Source organism: Calonectris borealis, chromosome 2, assembly GCF_964195595.1.
Source record: "Calonectris borealis chromosome 2, bCalBor7.hap1.2, whole genome shotgun sequence".
Lineage (NCBI taxonomy): Eukaryota > Metazoa > Chordata > Aves > Procellariiformes > Procellariidae > Calonectris > Calonectris borealis.
This window is the reverse complement of record NC_134313.1, coordinates 116,717,397-116,739,425: the sequence shown is the minus strand read 5'-3', so window position 1 is coordinate 116,739,425 and position 22,029 is coordinate 116,717,397. Positions and strand designations below refer to the sequence as shown.

The 22,029-nt window shown below is 38.3% G+C and overlaps 1 protein-coding gene across 2 annotated transcripts in view; it reads right to left on the bottom strand.

The window, feature by feature from the left end:
* BBS9 (Bardet-Biedl syndrome 9) overlaps positions 1–22,029 on the bottom strand; it is a 313,308-nt gene that overhangs the window by 287,388 nt on the left and 3,891 nt on the right. Inside the window, exons 3-5 of one of the 2 annotated variants that reach the window (XM_075143047.1) lie at positions 19,783–19,933; positions 18,487–18,551; positions 15,908–16,021 (exon numbers count right to left, since the gene is read on the bottom strand). In XM_075143047.1, the coding sequence (XP_074999148.1) occupies positions 15,908–16,021; positions 18,487–18,551; positions 19,783–19,933 (330 nt within the window). Of the gene's footprint in view, positions 1–14,449; positions 14,508–15,907; positions 16,022–18,486; positions 18,552–19,782; positions 19,934–22,029 lie in introns of those variants that run through there. The other variant, XM_075143048.1, reaches the window with a different exon arrangement.

Here is a 22,029-nt window from a genome sequence, read left to right as displayed (position 1 = left end):
TTCTCTCTACCTAACCTCTTGCAGATTTGTGCCTGCCATAAAGCATAAGGGATTTTAGATGGAATGGGAATCTTGAACTATTAAAAGTATCTCCAAAGGCCAATCAGCCCTCACTCGCACAATCAATCCTTTCGAGACCTGTGATATACTCCTTTATTCTTGATCCGACTCTTACCACAGAAGATGACATAGTTAAATTATGCAACTTGGGAATGATCCCTTTAAATCTCATATAGACCTGAGGTTGTGGAAGGACCCTTAGGAAAAACACTAGTATGGTTCAAGGGAGGACAAAAGACTGTCATGCATTATAGTGAGCCGAAAGTATCATAGCTGCAACATCCAGCACACAAAAGTTCCTACTGAAAGAAACCTGGTATTTGGCACTGTGTAGACATGGGAGGTAAAGTCTCTTCCCCTAAACAGATTATAGTACTAAAATTTGTTTATTATAACCTTCGTATTAACCAAAGAATTTTTCCCACATTCAAAAGCGGATGTTTCCATCTAGTGCAAGAAATAGTCTCAGGAAAAATATTCAGGCAGCTGTGAAAGCACTACAACACAAAGTTGTCCTTTTTCAATAGAGCAGATTAATTATAGACAGTATAAATAGCGTGGGTCTTGAAAAAGAACATTAGCTGTCCATGGGAGAATGGCTGTATGCATAGATGTAGCCTGAATAATGATGATTCATGAAGAAATGGTAGAATTCTTTTTCCTTAAATTCTGTTTCTTGCCTTAACTTGTTGAATAACTACTTTTCAAGCCCTCGCAACTGCAGAAATGTTCTTTGAAGTCCCTGCATTCAGAGAGGCGTTACAATACTGACATACACTTTTTCTAAAGAAGGTAGGAGAAATTCTATTCTGTGAACCTTTCCAATGCCAAGCTGCCCTCATCTGAAATTATACACCTACCATACATTATATAAATATTACAGAACATCTTACTGAACTAGCAAATCTCCCACAAATAAAAATGAAATAAAGGTAAGTACTGTCAGCAGTTGCCCTTCCAAATCAATAGCCTTTGACTGAATAGTTATTTAAGGCACATGGATGTTTTTAATGAATCACAAATCAGTAACAGACCTTTTATTGAGCTCAATTAAAGTTGAATATAGGCCCTATTTTGCAATATTTTAGGTACTTTCTAAAGTTATCAGCAGGATTTTAAGTCACCATCATACAATAAATCTACCTTCTTTAAAATTCCATTTAAGACAGACCTGCAAACTTATAACCAAAACAAAATCCCACCGTTAAAACTCAGTAAAATTCCCCATCTTTTCTCCTACTTCCCCATTTCTAGTCTCCTAGAGTAAGAAGCTTCATGATTCCTAAGCACCTCCCAAAGCAGTTTGATTCTTTACTGATTTTTTGAGATAGAGAATTGTTGAAAATATTTGTTGAAGAATGCTCTCCAGAATAACTGAAGTAACATCCAAAGAACTCATTAAAAATAGTTTATAACAAAGTCTAACAGTCTGAAGCTTACAATGCAGAACTGGGAGTTTACTATTCAGAATCTTAGGTGGAACACCTATACCTCTTCAAGAAGTTTCAGATATCCCATTAAAATTAGAAATAAACAGCTTCACTAAATATCCTCAAAAACACCCCTAAAATACGGCCACTTTTCACATTCAAATCATTTGTCTATATATATCCTAGGCAAGTAACCCACATACGGAAAGGACTAACTCTTACTTTGTGGTCAAATGAGTCAGTGAATTACATCTCTATCAAAAAAATCACCATCCCTATTAGTTTCCTTTTTGACAACCTCAGAAAAGACACCATAGATTTAGTAAGCAGGAACAATTTGTTATCTTGTATTTTAAGACTGTTGGAAGCACACTGCAAATATTCAAATGACTGTCACTAACCTTGCAAAATATTATTTTCATACCTTTGCAGGTAAGCAAGATGACACACAATTTCATTCCAATCAATCATCATACTAAAGAGCAGCTGCATACATTTTATTTCTGCTGTAATCCTTCCTTGTCCTTTTTATCCACTACAGTCACCAAATACCTTTTGCGGGGTTATCCATGTTTATCTTTATTAAACCATGCTCATAACCAGACTTGGTCATGTTAAAGAAATGCAAAAATTTAGCAAGGCTGCGGCATTGTTTCTTTAAGTTATGAACACTCTCCTCTGATCTGACCTTATACAAGGGGCAACAAAGCAGACAACCACAGCAATGCATGGTGAAGTTACAGATTAATTTTGTGTAAAAATATAATTTTTAATCCAATAACTCAAAATTTTCTTTTTGGTCTGCTAAACCTTTTTTGTGCTGGATTGCTTTTTTAAACATCTCAGAATTCTCCAGTTTCCTCTAAAACTTTAAAACTTTGCCACTTGAAATGACAGCATTGTACAGCACCAGCCCTTAAACTTCCAGTAAGCAGAGGCTCTGCTACTTAGCAAGAACTATGATTAATGTAAGCTCAAGTCTCATTGACCAAAGCTTGCATTACCACACGGGGAAAACATGGCAGTCCTACACAAAACAAGTATATAAAATGAAGTCTACAAAAAATTTTCATTTTTTCCAGCTTCTTGAATGTCTAGTTATTTGGTGACACTTTTTAAAATCTTATTCATCTGCATATGCATAGCTGTCCAAGTTTCCCAATGATAAACAAGTCCTATCAACAAGGACTAGAAGAAGTTGTGACCATAATCAGCACCAACTGGATACCACAAAATTAGAATTCTCCTCATGAATCTGACGTAAAATTACCTTGTCACATTTTCACTGATTTTTATCTCCTCTTGCTAGTCTGTTCCCTCTCACTTTTGATATAGGCAAATTGTATTCATTGCCTTTGCTTTTCATTCTTTTCTGTGCTTGGAGGATACACTCAGACCTACTCACCACTACCTAAAATCTCCAAGAAAATCTCTCTTGAATGACATAATAGAGTGATTTCTAATAGGAGTGATTTGCACCAAACCTAATAACCCAAAGGACAATTAGTAGAAAGCATCATAGCCTGTACAAGATACATTTCACGCCTCTAGGAAAAGCAACTAACAAAGGTTTGGTGACTTTCCAAATAAATTTGTATAGGTTAGAGACTTTTTTGTAATGGAGTAGTCACAGATGAACACTAGAAAAATAAACAAAAGCTACATATACACATTTCTGAAAGACCCTTTGAGAAGACGAAAGAGACTAAATAGAAACTAAACTAGAAACTAAAACTGCATTCTTTTGGATGAAAAAAATATGGCAGCAAACAAATCTGATAGACAAATGCATCCACATGAAATGCTGGAACATTTAATAAGTACATATGTAAATAATAAAGCTGTACATAGGTTTGAAGTAACAGAAAATTCATCATGCCAAACTATTTATTAGACAGGGTAATAATATATACTGCATTTCTAAACTTTAGAGACAGCATCTCTAAACTTAAGTAAAACATCTGATATGATCTCAGACAATTGTCTCACAGGAAACCAGAGAATGGCAGGCAATAGCACTAAGAAGAAGAATCTGGGGATTAGAGTAGGATGATGAATTAAATATGAGTCAACAGTATGTCACCAAAAAGACAAATGCAAGATTGGGTCATTATTAATATACATGCGCTATTAAAAACATATGAGGTAATTATTGTTCTGCTTGGCACTCGCTGATTCTTGGCAGGAGTACTGCAGAATCCATAACCCCACATGCAAGATACAAAACATTTTATACTACCAGCGCACAATGACTGCACACATTTGGGTACCATACTTCAACAAAAGAAATTAGAAAAAGCGTCATATCAAACCTATCAAAGTTTTGAAAAAGAAGTCTTTCACTTACATACACAACTGCTCCCAACGTTATATATTTCTACAATTGGTTTTACTTCATTTTAATTATAGTGCTTTGTTTAAATGAAATGCAGATTAAGTGATATATGTAGCAATTTACAACTGAAGCAAAGTTCTGGCATACTGAAGGCAATGGGATTTTTTACTTCAGTTAGGCTATGATCTTACTCACTACTGTTAGGAGCAGTTGAGGAAGGTGAAAGGAAACGGATGGTAAGAGATGCAGAGAATGTTTTCCTTGATTATTTTTTTATTCGCATGTTCAATTTAGAGAAGAGGTTCTAACTCCATTATTTAAAGAAAACACTAACGGGTTTCCAAAGTTACGTGAGAAACCTTTTAGAAGTAGTCATCAGCAAATCTGTTCCATGAAAAAGCTCATGAAGACCAAGCCTTTCAAATAATCTGTCCTTATCCAGAAGCAATTTAACAGGAAGGTAACAGTTAAACATTCTGCTCTTTAACAGAACTAGCCAATAAATCAAAGTCCAAATTTATACTCTTGCTGTATTTAAACATAGTCATAAGAATCATTTAACCTTACAGCATAAAACTCAGCTGATAATTTTTTTCTGACTAACACCTAATAAAATTCATTCTTGCAGAATTGTGGAAAAGTTAAGCACAGTCTACCCTTCTTATAAAGTTTCCTGTTACAAGGTTGCATGGTTTACACATATGTTGTATCTCATTATTAAAAAAATTCCTCCGTATAGCACCCTCTTTGTTGTAACACTCAAACACACTTTGCCTCTAGGCCAGTGCAGTGCTATAATAAAAGTAAAATGAATTCAAAGCCATTTGCTGAGAAAAAGATAGGTTCAAGGTATTTTCACACTTTTTTGCTTGTAACTTTTTCATGTCAAAGCTGTATTTTCTTTTTCATTCCCTTTGCTATTGTTTTATTATTTCCTTTTATTAGTACAGTATCCATTGAACAATTTCAAATAAATCTGAACTATTCTGGAAGCCAACTTAAGGCATTAATGTTTCAGATTAAAAAATAAATTCCAAAAGCTGTGCATTATTAGGAGGATCCAATTCTAAATCATTTATCAACTCATTTGAAGAGGTTATATAAAAACAGGATGAATTCACTGATTATTTAACTATTAGATAATGCAAGTATATTTTGTGGAACCGCACAAAATGGTAATACTGCTTTCGCAGTGAAAATAAAAAGCCATTATCTATAAGTGAACACCATTCAGAAATAACTCAGCAACTAAGAAAGCAAGGTTATTAAACTACGCTTTCTCTCTGTCACTAAATAAAATTAGTATTCTATTCAAGAGTAACCCAATAGCTTGTGCGTCCCACTGGTAAGCTATCAATATGCTGTGTCTTTAGTTCTTAAGTAGAAGGCAAAATCTTAATAACATAAATGGAAAAAGAAAACTGCAAGTGTTGAGAAAGTTCATATGCCCACCTTGACGTACCACTTATACCCTGGAGAACAATCACAGAACTCAACCCTCACCTGGGAAAGGTCATCCTCCTATTACAGCATGTGATCATTCATACACTTCCTAAGCACTTCAGCCAGTAGTGCAGGAAACCTGCACTTCATACACCAGTCCTCAAAGCATTGCATTTTAGTATTCACTCCTTATACACTGTCGTTTGTTCATGTGTGAGCTACTATCCTGCCAACCATTCAGTCTAATGCACAACTGCCCAGAGGAAATTTATGTGATAATCTGTAAAGCTACCTAAGCTTCAAGTAATAGTGTTTTTGCTTTTACTTTAAAGCATTTCTCCATTCTTTATATCATTTCAGCAGAAACTTATTGCATACATTTCCTCAAACATAAGTCACATCTGACTCAAGGCAAACAAGGCAAAGAATGAAATTGTGGCCTGATCTGCACACTTTTTCAAAGGAGTAGTAAGGGTACTTTTCTTTTACTACATAAGAGCATAATACCATCATTTCTTATAAGCAGGCTCCACATTAGTAAATCTGTCTTTTTAAGAACAGTCAGGCACAAGTAGTGTATTGAGTCTTTCTCAAGATGTGGAAGGACTTAGGCTAACGGCTATACGCTAGCTGAGTTGCAACCCATTCAACAGAAATTGGTAATGTAGGAATAAGAGTGATTTTCTAAGTTAATGTCTCTTTCTCAGATTTCTCCAAGGGCAGGACAACACACCATGTCTAAATACCCTCAATGTGAACACGACAAAGTCAAGGCACAGGACAGAGTTTATTTCTACATGTTGCAGGTACAAAATTAAGATACCTGCAGCACTAATTATCTAAACATCACATTAGAAAAAGGCTAAAATTAATTATGAAGTAATGTGAATATTTGCCCTGAGTTAAAAACTAGTTTTGCTTAATGCCAATTGCCTGCAAATCTGCTACTGAACCACTATGCAAATCATGCAATTCCTAAGTGAGCAGTTGATAAATTATCTCAGCTATCTCTGAGTGATTACCCATCTATAAGAAGTTTTAATATTACCACATGAGGATGGTTCACTGCTATTGTTTCATATAATTTAAGCCAATACTGGTAAATTGATTAACCAAAATTTCTGCACAGCTAGAACAGATCCAATTCAGCATTATTTTAATTAAAAGAACTAGACCTAAAAGATATAAATTCTACCAAATAGAACACAAACTACATGAATTTGGTGGAACTATAAACAATAAATTTAAGAATGGAACAAAACTATGATCAAATTATGTCAATCACAAAATTTAACAATACTGGCTCAAAATTTAATCACGACATACTTAACATAGAAAAAATCTCACTGTTTTTCAATAAACATTGTTTTAACTTAATTAAGATTAAACAATATGTAGCATATTGCTTAAGACTTGACTGTTTCTAGATTAATAGCAGATTTATGCCTTAAGAACTGAACTGGGGGTACACTGCTGCATAAAAAAGAGTAAGAAAGAAAAGGAATTCTTAACTAAGACACTATATTCGATTCATTTGCTTCACTCCATTCTATTCTTTTAACAATCTCAAAATATGCAACTCATTTATCAGAAGCTTTCTATCAGTAGTGACATCAGCCAAATGAAGTTCCATCATTAGGGTTTACCAGCCTAGTACAACATTTTAAACTATTTTATTTACTTTTCCTCAAAAATCTTGATACTTCACAGAAGACATTTGAGAGATGCTATCCAGTATACAAACTGGAGTTCTAAACCAGCACATCTCATGCTGCGTCTAGCACACACACTGTTGTAAAACCAGCACAGCTGCCTCCGCACCACACAGCAACCACAGAAGCGTAAGTACATCCTTGCTCACATTAGAGAAACTCAACTCAGACCTTTGATAGACAGACTAGTAAGGAGAGAGCTTTACTTTTGGGTGACCAAAGATTCTAAACAAGCCTAAGATGCTCAATGACTTTCTCACTTCTCTCCCAAAACCAGAGTTATGCAAACCATACTCTTGCTATTACAAACTGATCAGGTTCTTTAACGTAATCTCACCTGTAACTTGGCACTTGACTCAAGTATCTTATAAAAACCCAGAATGACATAGTACAGGCGTGAAAACAGAAAATACTTTCCAAGGTATTGCAAGCTATCAGCAAACATCACTTCCTATAATGAAAGTTGAATTGTTAATACAGCAATCTGTGGTGGCATAATTGCATGATGCCATAATAGTATAACCTGACCTTATAAAAATTATGTGATGAAATAGGTTAGATAAAGTAAAATTTTTGTAGCGTTGAGTCCTCACCATAGGTAAGGGTGCAATACAAATCATAAAAGTGTACGCTTTTTCACCTTCCTTTTCTTTAAAAAAATTAAATCAAAAGAGCTTACAGTAGAGTCACCTCAAGTTCTTTAAATTTTATATTTGAAGTAAAACACGAAGACTGTACAATGTGTTCATTACTTAAGGGCTGTGACATTTTGTGGCTAGGTTAAGAGTTCACTTGGTTGAAAAGCGGTGTTCAGCACTACTAACTCATAGTTTTATCATGAATCATCTTTTCTAAAAAGACCCATATGCTAGAATCAGAGCATTGCAGGACAAACTCAACTTACAGCTCTAAGATCATGAGGAAGAGTTCAGAAATATGAAAAGCAGATATACACATTCTACATAACAAAGGCAATGACTTAAAAACTAAGTTCAGTTTTTGAAAGTCTGGGCTAACAATATAGAATTTTTTAAATATAAAATGATTAGTAGATCTTCCTATGTCACTTCTTGATAGTTTCACATTTTCATTTTAGCACCAGTGTTCAGACACAGTAAGGAACAAAGGTGAAGTTAAAGCAGCAAAGAAATGCAAAGTTCTATATTATAATCCTTCCCTTTGCTACAGATTTTTAAAGTTGTAAGTAAGTCACAACTAACTCTGCCTATACTGTACTTGATTTATATTTTCACTTTTGTAGGTTTTTTCCATTTACTTTTTTTAAACGTTTCCATTAGCTTTGTGTAGGATTCTAGCTAAACATATAAGGGATTTCCTTGTTATTTCCCACATCCCTGGCCTGTTAACAGTTTTGCTGAAAGTAAGAGTCAAGTTCATTTCACCTTTTTGCTAAAGTTCTACAATCAACAGAACACATTTTGTTTTAATCAATAAAACATTTAGCTGTACAGGTGTTCAGAAAGTGCTTTTGTGTTTTCTATACTTCATTAACTCTTGCAGTAAATACATCTGTAGAATCAGCTCAAGTATAAATGCAGCTTTAGAGATGCCACCTACTAACCAATAACTGTAATGAGAGGACCATCTAGTGGTGACAACCACAATTCACACTCTGCTATTTTAAAGACAAATGCACACTGTTAATGTATGCAAGTCAATGGACAACTTCACAGTCTTTGGCTTTTTTATTCCATAGCTCTAATCGTTTCTTTAATTTAGATTTCAACCTTCTATGAAAAGACTAAATAAATAGGTTTGTTGATTGTCTTCATCTGTTCCTGTTATAAGAACATCTATGTCAATTCTTCCACATGTGAAAGTTGCTCATAGCATCAAATTATTAACCTAGCAAGAATGAAGTTGCTAGCAACTAGGCTACAAAATACATTTGTTTACCTCACAATTCTCTCCTCAGAGAAATCTATACCTTTTTTCTTAATACAAGACATCAAAAATCACCAGTTGAGAAATGACAGTTGTACTTGGTATGTTTTACATCTCCATCACATTTCAGCTAAACAGATTTGCAGTTTAACAGAGCAAATTATAACACAACAAGGGTCTAAGATTGCCACAAACTAGCAGGGACAGGAGAGCAAAAACTTACATTGGAGAAAGCTGACTGAGAATTTGATACACATCTAGTGGTGTTTTTTCCTATATTTTGAACATGTCAAACAACTGCAGAAACATTCTTCCCCAGCCACCACAGTAATAGAAGCTGTGAGAAATCCTCCTCCCTAATGAAGCTGAAGAAAGTAGGCACAGGGAGAGGTTTATGTAAGCACACATTTAACTACAAACAGCTGAAGGTAGCTTAGTGGACCTTCATAACCAAACCAAAACATAAAACAGTAGTAGAGCATTTGCTTCTAACAGCTATTCTGCTTAATTTCTGAAAAGCTCTGATAGGACTCTAGGTCAAACAGGACAAAAATTTCAGGCAGTTATCTCCTTAAAGACAGGCATCCTAAAGACACTAAGCTGCTTTGTGAATTAGAGAACCAGATTCTACTCCAATACAACCTAAACTGAACTTCAATATTATGAAAACTGAAAGTTTGGTCTGAACAAATCTCTGCCTCTTCAGCCCCTGTAAGGATCTAAAGGGAACTGCAGGATTTTCAGCAACTCAGAAAGTTAAAGAACTGCTGGATTGAAACAGAGTTCCCATCTATACTTTCACGCATACCTTGATGCCCACTTATGGAACTGCTCCCCAATTTTAGTAGCAGTCATCCAGCCTCAGACTTCTGTTCCAGCCTGTTATATGCATCTCTTGCAACCCCACCTACCCCATCCCACACTGCGGAAGGTTCCTGAGGACAAGAGAGCACGTTCGAGCTGTTTCCCCACAGCATTCTCTAATAAAGCAGGGGGCAGTAGGCAAGGAAGGCAGGAAGAGGCAAGCCTCAGCCACCTTCTTCGCTGTTCAGCCCTCCTTTTTCAAAGGAAATTGAAACTTTTTCCAAAGGAATGAACAGAGGCCAACCCAGAGTCCAAAGGAGATGTAGGATGGGAAATGGAAACTACGTGCCGGCTTTATATCCCAATTTTCAAAATTGACTATGCAACCTTATAGCATCAAGAGATTAACAGAGCACTTGGCATCACAGCTGTAGTGGTCCACTAGACAGCACAGGCTGCATCTGCACATGGGTAGAAATCACATTATGAATGATTATAGGAGAAATCTGAATGCCAAGAGGCAAGTATTTTATCTGAGGTTAAGAGCAACCAGTAGCGAACTGATCATTTTCAGCAGTATCCATTAAATTGACAGGCAACTGTTTGGAAGCAGTCCAACAAAAAGAAACAGAACATTAACTAGAACCCAAATAACTGTTCGTCCCAAGAAAGGACAGAAAACCCTCAAGAATATATTAGAGGACATCAGCACAAACTAGTGTACACAAACTCAATCCTATTTTTCTTTTGCCAGTGTTAACTAATATGGCTGCGTAGAATAAGTTTCTTTACCACTGAAGGTATAGGATTAATAGGAAAAGAAAAAAGCATAATCTTCAGCAAGAGAAATCTGAGCAAGACTGAGCAACTTCATAGATGAAGTGCTCTGTGTCAACTCCTGCATCATTCTTTGCTTCCTCAGAAGAAAGACGATGTTCCTAGCAGACTTACATTCACCCTCCTCCCTGACACTTCCACAGCATGCTTTCCATGTACACATGCTTTCCTCGTTCTGTTCAACGGCCATTCTCCCTTGTCTGCTTCAGTAGCTCTGTAAACATGACCTCTAAAGTGCCTCTTTCACCTTCACATTGTTTAAAGGATGCTTGAGCATAGCAATAAGACACATATTAGTCACAGCAGTAACAGAAAGCAATAAATACAAAAACCCTCCCTATGTTTTGTTAGTCCACTTCTAGAGTGTGGTGTAGAGGTCAGACTGTTAGCAAAGCCAGCCCACTGCTGCACACTTACAGCACTGCCACCATCATGAATTAACCTCTGCTGAAGGCAAGGGAGACTGTTAGCAGATGCCTGGCAAGAATTCCAGAGAAGCCTGTGGAAGGCAGATAGTAACAAAAAAAATACTTAATTTATTTACAGACTGGTTGCCTCTCAATTGCAGCCCAGAACATCTGCCAAAGATACACACAGATAGTATGGCAGGCCAGACCAGGACAGGCATCTGTATACTAAAATTAACCACACTTGATAGACCTCCTTTCTGGTTTACTCTGGTTGGTCTTGCAAGATGAAAATAAAACCACAACATGGTCATTCATAAGCCTCAAGGAGAGAACAGATACTTAAAAACACTGAAATAGATTCACTGCAAAAGGCTAGGGGCAAGATTAAAAGCACATCCTTGACAAGAAATCTAATCAGACAGGAAAAGCCACATAAAAAGGACATTCAATCCAGGAAATCTACAAAAAAGAACATTCTTTCATTTCCCCAAAAGAACTTTCTCCAGTGTTCATTTTGCCTATTTCTCTGATGCTTCAGTATATGCCTTAGTAGCCTGCTATCAGGTACCTGAACATTCACTGTAATTTTCCTAGAGTTAGGTCTTAAACAGTGTTCTGGTTTTGGTTGGGATAGAGTTAATTTTCTTCATAGTAGCTGGTATGGGGCTATGTTTTGGATTTGTGCTGGAAACGGTGTTGATAACACAGAGATATTTTAGTTACTGCTGAGCAGAGCTTACACAGAGTCAAGGCCTCTTCCTGCTTCTCACCCCACCCCACCAGCGAGTGGGCTGGGGGTGCACAAGAAGCTGGGAGGGGACACAGCTGGGACAGCTGACCCCAACTGACCAAAGGGATATCCCATACCGTATGACGTCATGCTCAGCATATAAAGCTGGGGGAGAAGATGGAAGGGGGGACGTTCGGAGTGATGGTGTTTGTCTTCCCAAGTAACCGTTACGCGTGATGGAGCCCTGCTTTCCTGGGGATGGCTGAACACCTGCCTGCCGATGGGAAGTAGTGAATGAATTCCTTGTTTTGCTTTGCTTGCGCACACGGCTTTTGCTTTCCCTATTAAACTGTTTTTATCTCAACCCACAAGTTTTCTCACTTTTACTCTTCCGATTCTCTCCCCCATCCCACTGAGGGGGAGTGAGCGAGGGGCTGTGTGGTGCTTAGTTGCCGGCTGGGGTTAAACCACAACAGTCCTTTTTGGTGCCCAACGTGGGGCTCGAAGGGTTTCGGATAACGACAGGTTTGATTGGAATGTTCTAGATTGAATTTATAGCTGTTATTGTTGTTTAGCTATTAATTGTAGGCTCCTGTGCTTGCCATAGGGGTTGCTTGCCTTACTGTATATCAAGTTTAGTGCTCGTTAGTGGCTGCTTTTTGCTTTCGCTGCTTGCTGCGCTGCTGTACAGCTGATCACCTTACTCTGCTGTGCCTGGGACCATTCTGATAACAGCAATGGCCATGCGCCTGGGCTGGCAGATGACCAGGGCATTGCTGCTGGTTTTGTGCTGCTGTACTGGACAGGCTGGAACTCCAGTGTGATCTCGAGTCAAAGGGACTGTGACCTGTGGATGAGCCCATACGGGAGCAGGACACCCTGAAGTGTCTGTGGCCGCGGAGAAGCCCATGCCTGAGCAGGTACATCTCAAAGCGTCTGTGGCCGTGGTTATGTCTGTGCCACAGCAGGTATACCTCTGAAGGGATTGCGGCCCAAGGATAAGTCCACGCTGGAGAACGTGCACCTCGAAGCATCTGTGGCTGTGGATAAGTCCATGCTGCAGCAGGTACACCTTGAAGCATCAGTGGCTGTGCACGAGGTCATGCTGGAGGACCTCGAAGCATGTGGCCATGGATAAGCCCACAACAGAGCAGGTACACCCCTGGAGGGACTGCAGCCATGGGTAAGGCCATGTTGGAGCAGGTTTACTTCTGAAGGGACGGTGGCGGTGGGTAATGCCACGCTGGAGCAGGTATATCTCTGAAGGCATTGTGGCCCATGGAGAAGGCCACGCTGGAACAGGTGCACCTCAAACCAACTGTGGCTGTGAATAAGTCTATGCTGCAGCAGGTATACCCCTGAAGAGACTGTGGTTCACAGATAAAGCTCCACTTGGAACAAGTACACCCCTAAGGGACTGCACTCTGTGGATAAGTCCAAGCTGGAGCAGGGGCACAGGGAAGAGTTCATTGCAATGTTAAACCCAATGGTCTGGTCCAAAGAGACCAGGGGTGGAGATTGTAATGGAAATACCTTTAAATTTTTGTAACCTGGGATTTGAGTTGCATGTTATGGGAATTACTATAGAAGGAACCACCTGAACCAGCAGAGGACAAGCCTTACAAGAAGCAGCGCAAGTGCGGCAGTGACCCAACCTGAGCTGGCTTTGGTGCCCAGTAACTCCACACAACACACCACCTCTCCTGTCCTGAGTGACCACCATAACAGATGGAGCACAAAGTCATGGACTAAATGAACTTCATGGACATTTTCTGGACATTTGTGGGCATTTTATGGACATTTCACAGGGTGGTCCATAGCATAGAGGAATGATATCTGTGTATTATATCAAAGGATGGGAAGGTGAGTGGTGGTTAATGAGGATGTATTGGATAGTGTGGGACCTGAGCATGATGTAAATGGTATGGAATAAGGGGGTGGAGAATGTGCTGGTTTTGACTGGGATAGGGTTAATTTTTTCCATAGTAGCTAGTATGGGGCTATGTTTTGGATTTGTGCTGGAAACGGTGTTGATAACACAGAGATATTTTAGTTACTGCTGAGCAGAGCTTACACAGAGTCAAGGCCTCTTCCTGCTTCTCACACCACCCCACCAGTGTGTAGGCTGGGGGTGCACAAGAAGTTGGAGGGGACACAGCTGGGACAGCTGACCCCAACTGATCAAAGGGATATCCCATACCATATGACGTCATGCTCAGCATATAAAGCTGGGAGAAGGAGTCGGGGGGGACGACTTTCAGAGTGATGGCATTTGTCGTCCCAAGAAACCATTATGCGTGATGGAGCTCTGCCTTCCTGGAGATGGCTGAACACCTGCCTGCCGATGGGAAGTAGTGAATGAATTCCTTGTTTTGCTTTGCTTGCATGCACAGCTTTTGCTTTACCTATTAAACTGTCTTTATCTCAACCCACGAGTTTTCTCACTTTTACCCTTTCGATTCTCTCCCCCATCCCACTGAGGGGGAGCGAGCAAGGGGCTGTGTGGTGCTTAGTTGCCAGCTGGGGTTAAACCACAACAAACAGAAAGCTTCTTCAGCTTATGATATGAAAATGTATTATTTATTACATAACACAAATCTCTGCCTTCCTTGTTTATTAACATTTTTGCCACCTCAAAACAAGACTTGAGGTCATTCTTTTTCCATAGCAATAAACACGCTGATGTGACCTGCAACATGGGGAAGAAGAAAGGAAAAGGAAAGCAGCTTGACATGCTGGGACAGAAGTGCTACTAGAAAACAAGAAGAGTTTGCAGAACTTACCAGAGTTCTCTCTGCTGTTCTTGCTGCTTTGTCAGGATTGGCCCTCATTTTGACCATCCTAGGTGTTGAAAAGTGTTTGGCTGGCTGAGTAGGTTCTGAGGTAAACATTACCTTTTGTCTCCCTAGCTTGCAAAGACATTTTCTTCATTACATCAGTTGCATCCCCCACAGCTCATGGTAAGGTATATAAGAGACAGGTCTGGCATCAAGATTGAGCTGGTGGTCAGACCTCTACTCGGATCTCCATGATAAACAAAGATGCATGTAAAAAAATCCAGAGTTTATTCTGCAGAACTGCGTGGTGGTACATAGGTATTTGTTTTATCCCTGAACCATTCCAGACACTCAGAACTCTTAGCTTACAATTGTCTCAACAAATCTGTTAGTGCAATTCCACTATAGGATGTCAGTAAGCACACTATTCCCTCTTCTCAGATTTAGGAAACTCCATATTGTCTTTCTGCTCTTAACAGGAATATGCCCATGCCCTATACACTCACCGCTCAAGATACTCATAGCATAGATACCTTCTCACCCATGTGAGTTGACAGTTTTTCCCAAGGTGGTTGTGCAAAATTAGTAGATGAAAATCTCTTCAATCAGTATGAATTTTGGTCAGCTGAATTTAAGCCCAGGGACAAGGTTGAGTTCAGGGTAAGGCATTGTAGAATTATTACTAGAAGATTATTACAGACACAGAACTGAGGGATTGTCTGCACATATTTGCCATATTGACTCAAAAGACCTGCCTTGGTAAAGCAGTATCACTCTGCCAACAGTTTAGGGACACTACTTGTGTAGATGACTATGACCCCCCAATATTGTTGGGCAAACTTTACTTGTGAAGAGAAAGAGCTGTCATGTAGAGCAAACCTAAATGCCTCGAGATTGGAACACAAAAGAATTCATAATTGTGTCACAAGTTCAAAAAAGACTGGTATCTATTAAACTCATTCAAAATATTATTTTCCACTATTATGTTTTTCCAATCAAATTTTAATTTTTTTTTTTTAAAAAGTCTGCATTACATATCTTTAAAGACACTTGATATTTTAGATTCAGGGAATGATGATGATAACTTTTTTCTTTGTCCAGGATAAGCAAGTTGCAGAAAAGCAGAACAGAATTAAAGCATAGAAGAAAACAATTATTTCAGATGTTAAAGTATTTTACAAGGGAAGAGCCAGGGTTTTTCTAATGCTTTTTTTAAATCAATATTATCCTTGTAAATTCATATCCTGTTCAAGATGTGAGGAAACAACTATTCTACATTTAATATTCTTTGCCTCATTTTAACTTCAGTTATTTTCTATGTGCATCAGGTAAAAGTTACCATCATTTATGGAAAGATGGTTTCCTCCAGACAGCAGCATCTTGTTGCCTTTCAAAATCTAAGTTAATCCTCAGCTGTTCACAGTTAAACAACTAATAATAAAGAATATGCAACAAGGAGCTTACCTTTTACACCACCAAATGGACCATAAGTCATATTACAAGCAGTTCTCTGAAGATTGTGCTCATACATCAGTTTAATCTGATACTGGTTCCCATGTTCCACATTTCCCAGAGTTCCTACAAAAAAACAAAGGGTATATAGTTGTATCTTTCATACATGCAATATGGAAGAAGTAAAAGAGTACCAGTTTAAACAACCTGAAAAACTATAACTTACTCCTAGCGACTGAGATACAACGGCTCACACTGCTGCTTTCTTTAAAAAAAGTCACCAAGCCACAAAATTCCTAAAGGCCAGAACCAGAAAAAAGGTCTCATTATACTAAATATGGTATAAAGACTTAGCAAGAGGCTGAGATTTTTATTACTTAAATGTATTTTTGTTCATATGAGGCACACCTCTAAGATCAGAAAAAAGCCTGCTCAAAGGGGAATTCTTATGATTCTCTGGTTATTCAGTGAATATACTATATCCAACAGCCAGCCTCAGCTGTAATAGTCTTTGTCTCAAATTAAGCTGTAGCTAGTCATTAGCTATAATTTGACAAAGCTATGCTTATGGCACATTTATCACTTGCCTTTACTCTGTCTAAAATTCAATGCAGTGATCAAAAATGCAAAGAGGAGAGACAAACATATGTTAACAAAAATTTTATTATACACATCCCATTCTCTGAAAAGGTCAGCATGAACTTTAGTTTCCTGACTCCTTCAGGGAACTAGCAGAAATTCAAAAAGTCTTTCTAAAGAAACTGAAGTTAAAGCTTCCCTTTTGATAATCAAGTCTTCCCTGCACCCCATGAAGAAATCAAAGTTCTTCATCATGTAGAGTAACACTTAAGTATTAGCAAGCAAAAACAACCCCACTTTTGAGAACAATCACATCAGCAGCACAAAAGGTGTTTTGAGTGAATGGTATCTAAGATAAATCCTACCACAGCTTTAAGTATACAGAGATTATTCCAACACTACCTTAAACAACATGCTATGAAAGATTTGTAGCTTATGCTAACCTTTCAGTCATTTCTCCAACTAAAATCCAATATAGCTTTTAAGCAATTACTCCTAAAGCAGGCCCACACTAGGGAAAGGATTAGAACAGACATGAGGGAAAAAGCCCTGGCTGGATAAGTAACTAGCTAAGTAGCAACACCAGAGGAAAAACAAGGTAGAAAGCAGTCAGTCTGTGTATACTGACTGTAATACCATGTCCAAGCCAAATTTTAGTCAGCCCTGAAGGATGCTTTCATTTGTCAAGGAGAAGCAGCATAGTTAACTTATTACGAATAACAGATACAGCAACATGTATAAAGCAAGTAAAAATCCCACTTTATGAAAGTGTAACTTGCCATAGAAGCATAAAGAAATAATGATCGTTATTTCTCAAAGGAGCTTGTTCAAAAGCACCTGTTCAGATGAGAGAAATTACTGCTACAGCATGAATGCTTACAAATTAGTATGAAAAGTCTATTAAAGGATTTTAAAACTTCACTTTTATTTTTACTTAAATGTTTAAGCCATGTAGACCAAACAGCAAATTACAACTAAAAAAAAAAATCTAGACTGACTTATTGTTGTATGCCATTAATGTAAATTTTAAAATAAACTGTTTTAATAAAAATTGTACTGGTAGGCTACAATCCTAAGACATAAGCACTATTACAGAGAAGAGAAAGTATGAAAACTGCAGTACATCTCGAAGTATCACCCCTCAACAACAAATTTTACAGGTGTCTCCAGGTAAGATAACTAGAAGGCAAACAGAATCTGGAAAGAGAGCATGTTTGTAACCTATCTGCCTAGAAGGCTGTGAATAGGAAGCAAGCTGCTCCTAAAAGAAAACCATGCTCTTTTAATGAAAGGAGCCACAGCTGTCCTCCCTGCACAGAGGAAAATGAACAAAATATAGTTGTCTATTGAATTTTGAAGTTGGGGGTACAATCAATAGATCTCTTAAATCCATACTTTGCTTTAAGCATATATTAGAGAGAATTCAATGCACAGAATAGGTATTTTGTGACTTGCCTCTTTACATACAGAGAGAATACAGCACTTGGAATTTCCAGCCAAAGGCAGTAGAAGAAAGAGGATTTAAGAAAAAACATAGTAGTTTCACCTTCTTACCAGTATTAACCTCCTATCTTCTCTTGGGCTACGTTACCAATGTTCTGGCTTTCTAAGAAATTATCTGGGTCTGAGTTCAGAAATAATTATAATTGTTTCATTTTTAAAGAGCTAAGTAAGTTGTCGTTATATAACCATTTGTTCATTAGCATGCTGAACAGTAACACCCACTCCTAAAATTGTAATGAGAACTAATTGTTCACAAGCACTACCAACCACAGACCATCGCACAGCATCTCAAGCACTGAGCGGATCAGCAAATCTCTGTTAACCATTGGGAAATATCTAGACCTAATTACTAATGTTTCCTCTTCATACATGAGTTTGAGTGAGAGAACATGACTGCAGCTCTTCAGCGATGATGAGCAAACACTGTATACACCAAGTTTAGCATTTAACCTAATCCAAACTTTAGAATATATTTAAAATCACTGCAAAGGTTGTATCTGTAAACTAACCTGAGACAGCATATACACAGAGTTTTCGGCAATGCAACACAGCCAGATGAAGTCCTTCAGTACCACTGTAAAGAATGTTAAATAAGCACTGTTTTCAGATAAATTCCAAGTAAAATGCATACAGGATAAAATTCAAGTAACATGTTGAAATTACTTTCAGGTGTGGGCCAAATCCAAAGGTTTGGGTGTTAGATGCTAGCACAAGAACTCAAAAGTACTAATCTTCCTAAATTCATGCTGCAGTATTATAAGTTAATTTCAAAATTAAAATGAATCCTTTAAGAACATATATTTAATTGGCTGTAAGAGAATCTACTTAGGAGAACTTTATTTTAAAAATGAGTTCTTAAAAGGATTCATTTTAATTTTGAAATTAACTTCTAATACTGCAGTATGAACTTCATTTTTAAAAATGAGAGAAAAACCTGTACTAACCACAGGAAAGACTTGTGCTCTGAGACCAAAGGCCACCAAAGCTGAAAGGCCTACATCAGCTGGAAACTGTTCTTCTTTTATTCAAGTACTCATGAAGTGACCCCATGCAGGAATTCTAATACCTTACCCTGTGAAATGATCTAAAACATTTTCTACAGTTACAGCACAAGAACTTTCTCTGCAAGAAGTACTACTTAGGTTTGGGGGAAGAAGAATGTGAATATAGGATTCCAAGTTTATGACTTCTGCCTTATAGTTTAATTAATTTAGGTTCCATGCAGCTGGTACAAAAGTAAATTTAAAAAAAGTAATGTATGCCGTTGCTGAATAATACTTGTTTGGAGTGATGATCCTCATATCCATTTGTTTTTTTCTTTCATTTTTTAAATAAAGTTCTCCTAAGTAGATTCTTTTACAGCCACTTAAATATAAGGCCTTTTCCTTAGAGTCATAGTATCTCTCCTCTACTTGGCCACTTATTTCTACTAAATTCATTGGAATTAAAGATCTTCAGTCCTCTATCAAACCCAAAACAACTGGCCAATATTACATCTTAGATCATAACAAGTTACTCAAGTTTTCTTAACACCTAAAAAAACCTTTCAATATAAGGTTTTTCCTGTTCTACATACTTTTAAAAAAATCGTACAAGTATCTGGAAGATTATCCTCCGCATATACATTAAGTAAAAATTCTCTCATATCAAGATGATTCAAGAAGCAGATCAAATGCATACTACAGTATACATAGATGTGCTTAATAGTTGTCCATCTGGAAATTGAAAACTCATCCCCCAAAACAAAGAAAGAAAATCACATGTAAGCCTTAAATAAACAGCAACATAGCCTGTTGTTGACTTACGAAACAAATTTTCCTACTTCCACCTGCAATATTGGTTCTCGTAACTGCACTTCCAAGAGCAAGTCTTCAGGTTGTACTCCATCTCCAGGTTTCACAGGATGTGGATTAAAGATTCGGAGATATCCCATATAACTGCCCACAATAATTTTATCTACAAAAAAAAAAAAAACAAAGGCAGAATACAATAGCACATGTGGAATTCAATCTGCTGCAGAAGTCCTTCAAAGAATACCCTAAAAAGATAGAATATTTACATGATTCAATTAATGTTGATTACGCTTTGCCATAATCAGGTTAAGATTAGCAATTAGCTTTTTTGCAAATCCATGAAAACCTGTCAGCAATATGGCAATTATCATAATCAGCAGTGGCACTGACTATTGTTACTAGTCCATCATTTTAGATTGATGCTCACACTTCTTAAAAAGGCCCATTCTGGTTTTGAAGAGTACTTCAAACTTTCAGCTTCTACATCTTGGATTTGTGCATACACATATTACATCAGCAGAAGTGTGAAATTTTAAAATTGGGACTGATGACATTTATCCAAATGCAAACTAAAGCCAGATAATTACTACACCAGGTCAAAGCTAGGCCTAGAGACACGTGCTCTTGAGACAAATCCATTATCTCAAAGAGGAATGCAATAGTTACAGAGTTATTTTGGAATCAGTATCTTAAGCAAGTAGTCATTTGGCTGTTAGTGAATAACAAAAAATAACAATTACATTTTTTCCACTAGGAAAAGACTATTCAGAACTCCAGCAGAGTTTGGGGTTTTTTGATCATGGATCAATCTACACAACACCAGGCCTGCTGGTGACAGGTAGGGTACACCTGTCTCAAAGGGGGAAAAGGATCTTCGCACAGGAATTAGCAGGGCTCACTGAAAGAGCTTTAAACTAGATTTGAAGGGGGAAAAGGATAAAACCAGGTTTGCTAGAGATAACCTGGGGGGAGCATGCCAGTGTTTGAGGGACAGTGTGCTATCAAGATCTTTTGGTCTGCCGTCTCAGTGGAGGCGGGGGATGGAGATCCACGCGGCAGCAAAGACTCAAGGGTTATTAATGTGTTAGAAACCATGGAAGCACCTAAGACCAGTCACACAGGAATTAGGACTTCTCCCTAAAAAAAGGTGGTGGGATCAATAGTCCAACTGAAGTGCATCTACACCAACGCACACAGCATGGGCAACACACAGTAAGAACTGGAAGCCATTGTGCAGCTGGAAAACTATGATGTAGCTGCAATCACAGAAACATGGTGGGATGAGTCACATAACTGGAGTGCTGCAATGGATGGCTATAAGCTCTTCAAAAGGGATAGGCAAGGAAAGAGAGGCAGTGGGGTAGCCCTGTATGTTAGGGAGTGTTTTGACTGTCTAGAGCTTGATGATGGTGATGAAAGGGTTGAGTGTTTATGGGTAAGAATCAGCGGAAAGGCAGATATCATGGTGGGTGTCTATTATCGACCACCCAACCAGGATGAAGAGACAGATGAAATGTTCTATAAGCAGCTGGGAGAAGTCTCACGATCGCTAGCCCTTGTTCTCGTGGGGGACTTCAACTTACCAGATGTCTGCTGGAAATACAATACAGTGGAGAGGAAACCATCTAGGAGGTTCCTGGGGCCTGTGGAAGATAACTTCCTGAGACAGCTAGTGAGTGAGCCAGCTAGGGAAGGCGCCCCACTGGACCTGTTGTTCGCGAACAGAGGACTTGGTGATGTGATGGTTGGAGGCTGTCTTGGGCATAGCCATCACAAAATGATAGTGGTTTTGATTCTTGAAGAAGTAAGGAGGGGGGTCAGCAGAACTGCTACCTTGGACTTCCAGAGGGCAGACTGGCCTGTTCAGGACACTGGTTGAGAGAGTCCCTTGGGAGGCAGTCCTGACAACAAAGGAGTCCAGGAAGGCTGGATATTCTTCAAGAAGGAATTCTTAAAGGCACAGCAGCAGGCTGTCCCTATGTGCTGAAAGATGAGCCAGCAGGGAAGAAGACGGGCCTGGCTGAACAGAGAGCTTTGGCTGGAACTCAGGGAAAAAAAAAAAGACTGTATAACCTTTGGAAGAAGGGGCAGAACTACAAGGATGTCGTGAGGTTATGCAGGGAGAAAATTAGAAGGGCCAAAGCCCAACTAGAACTTAATCTGGCTAATACCGTAAAAGACAATAAAAAATGTTTCTATAAATACCTTAGCAACAAAAGGAGGGCTAAGGAGAATCTCCATCCTTTATTGGATGCAGGA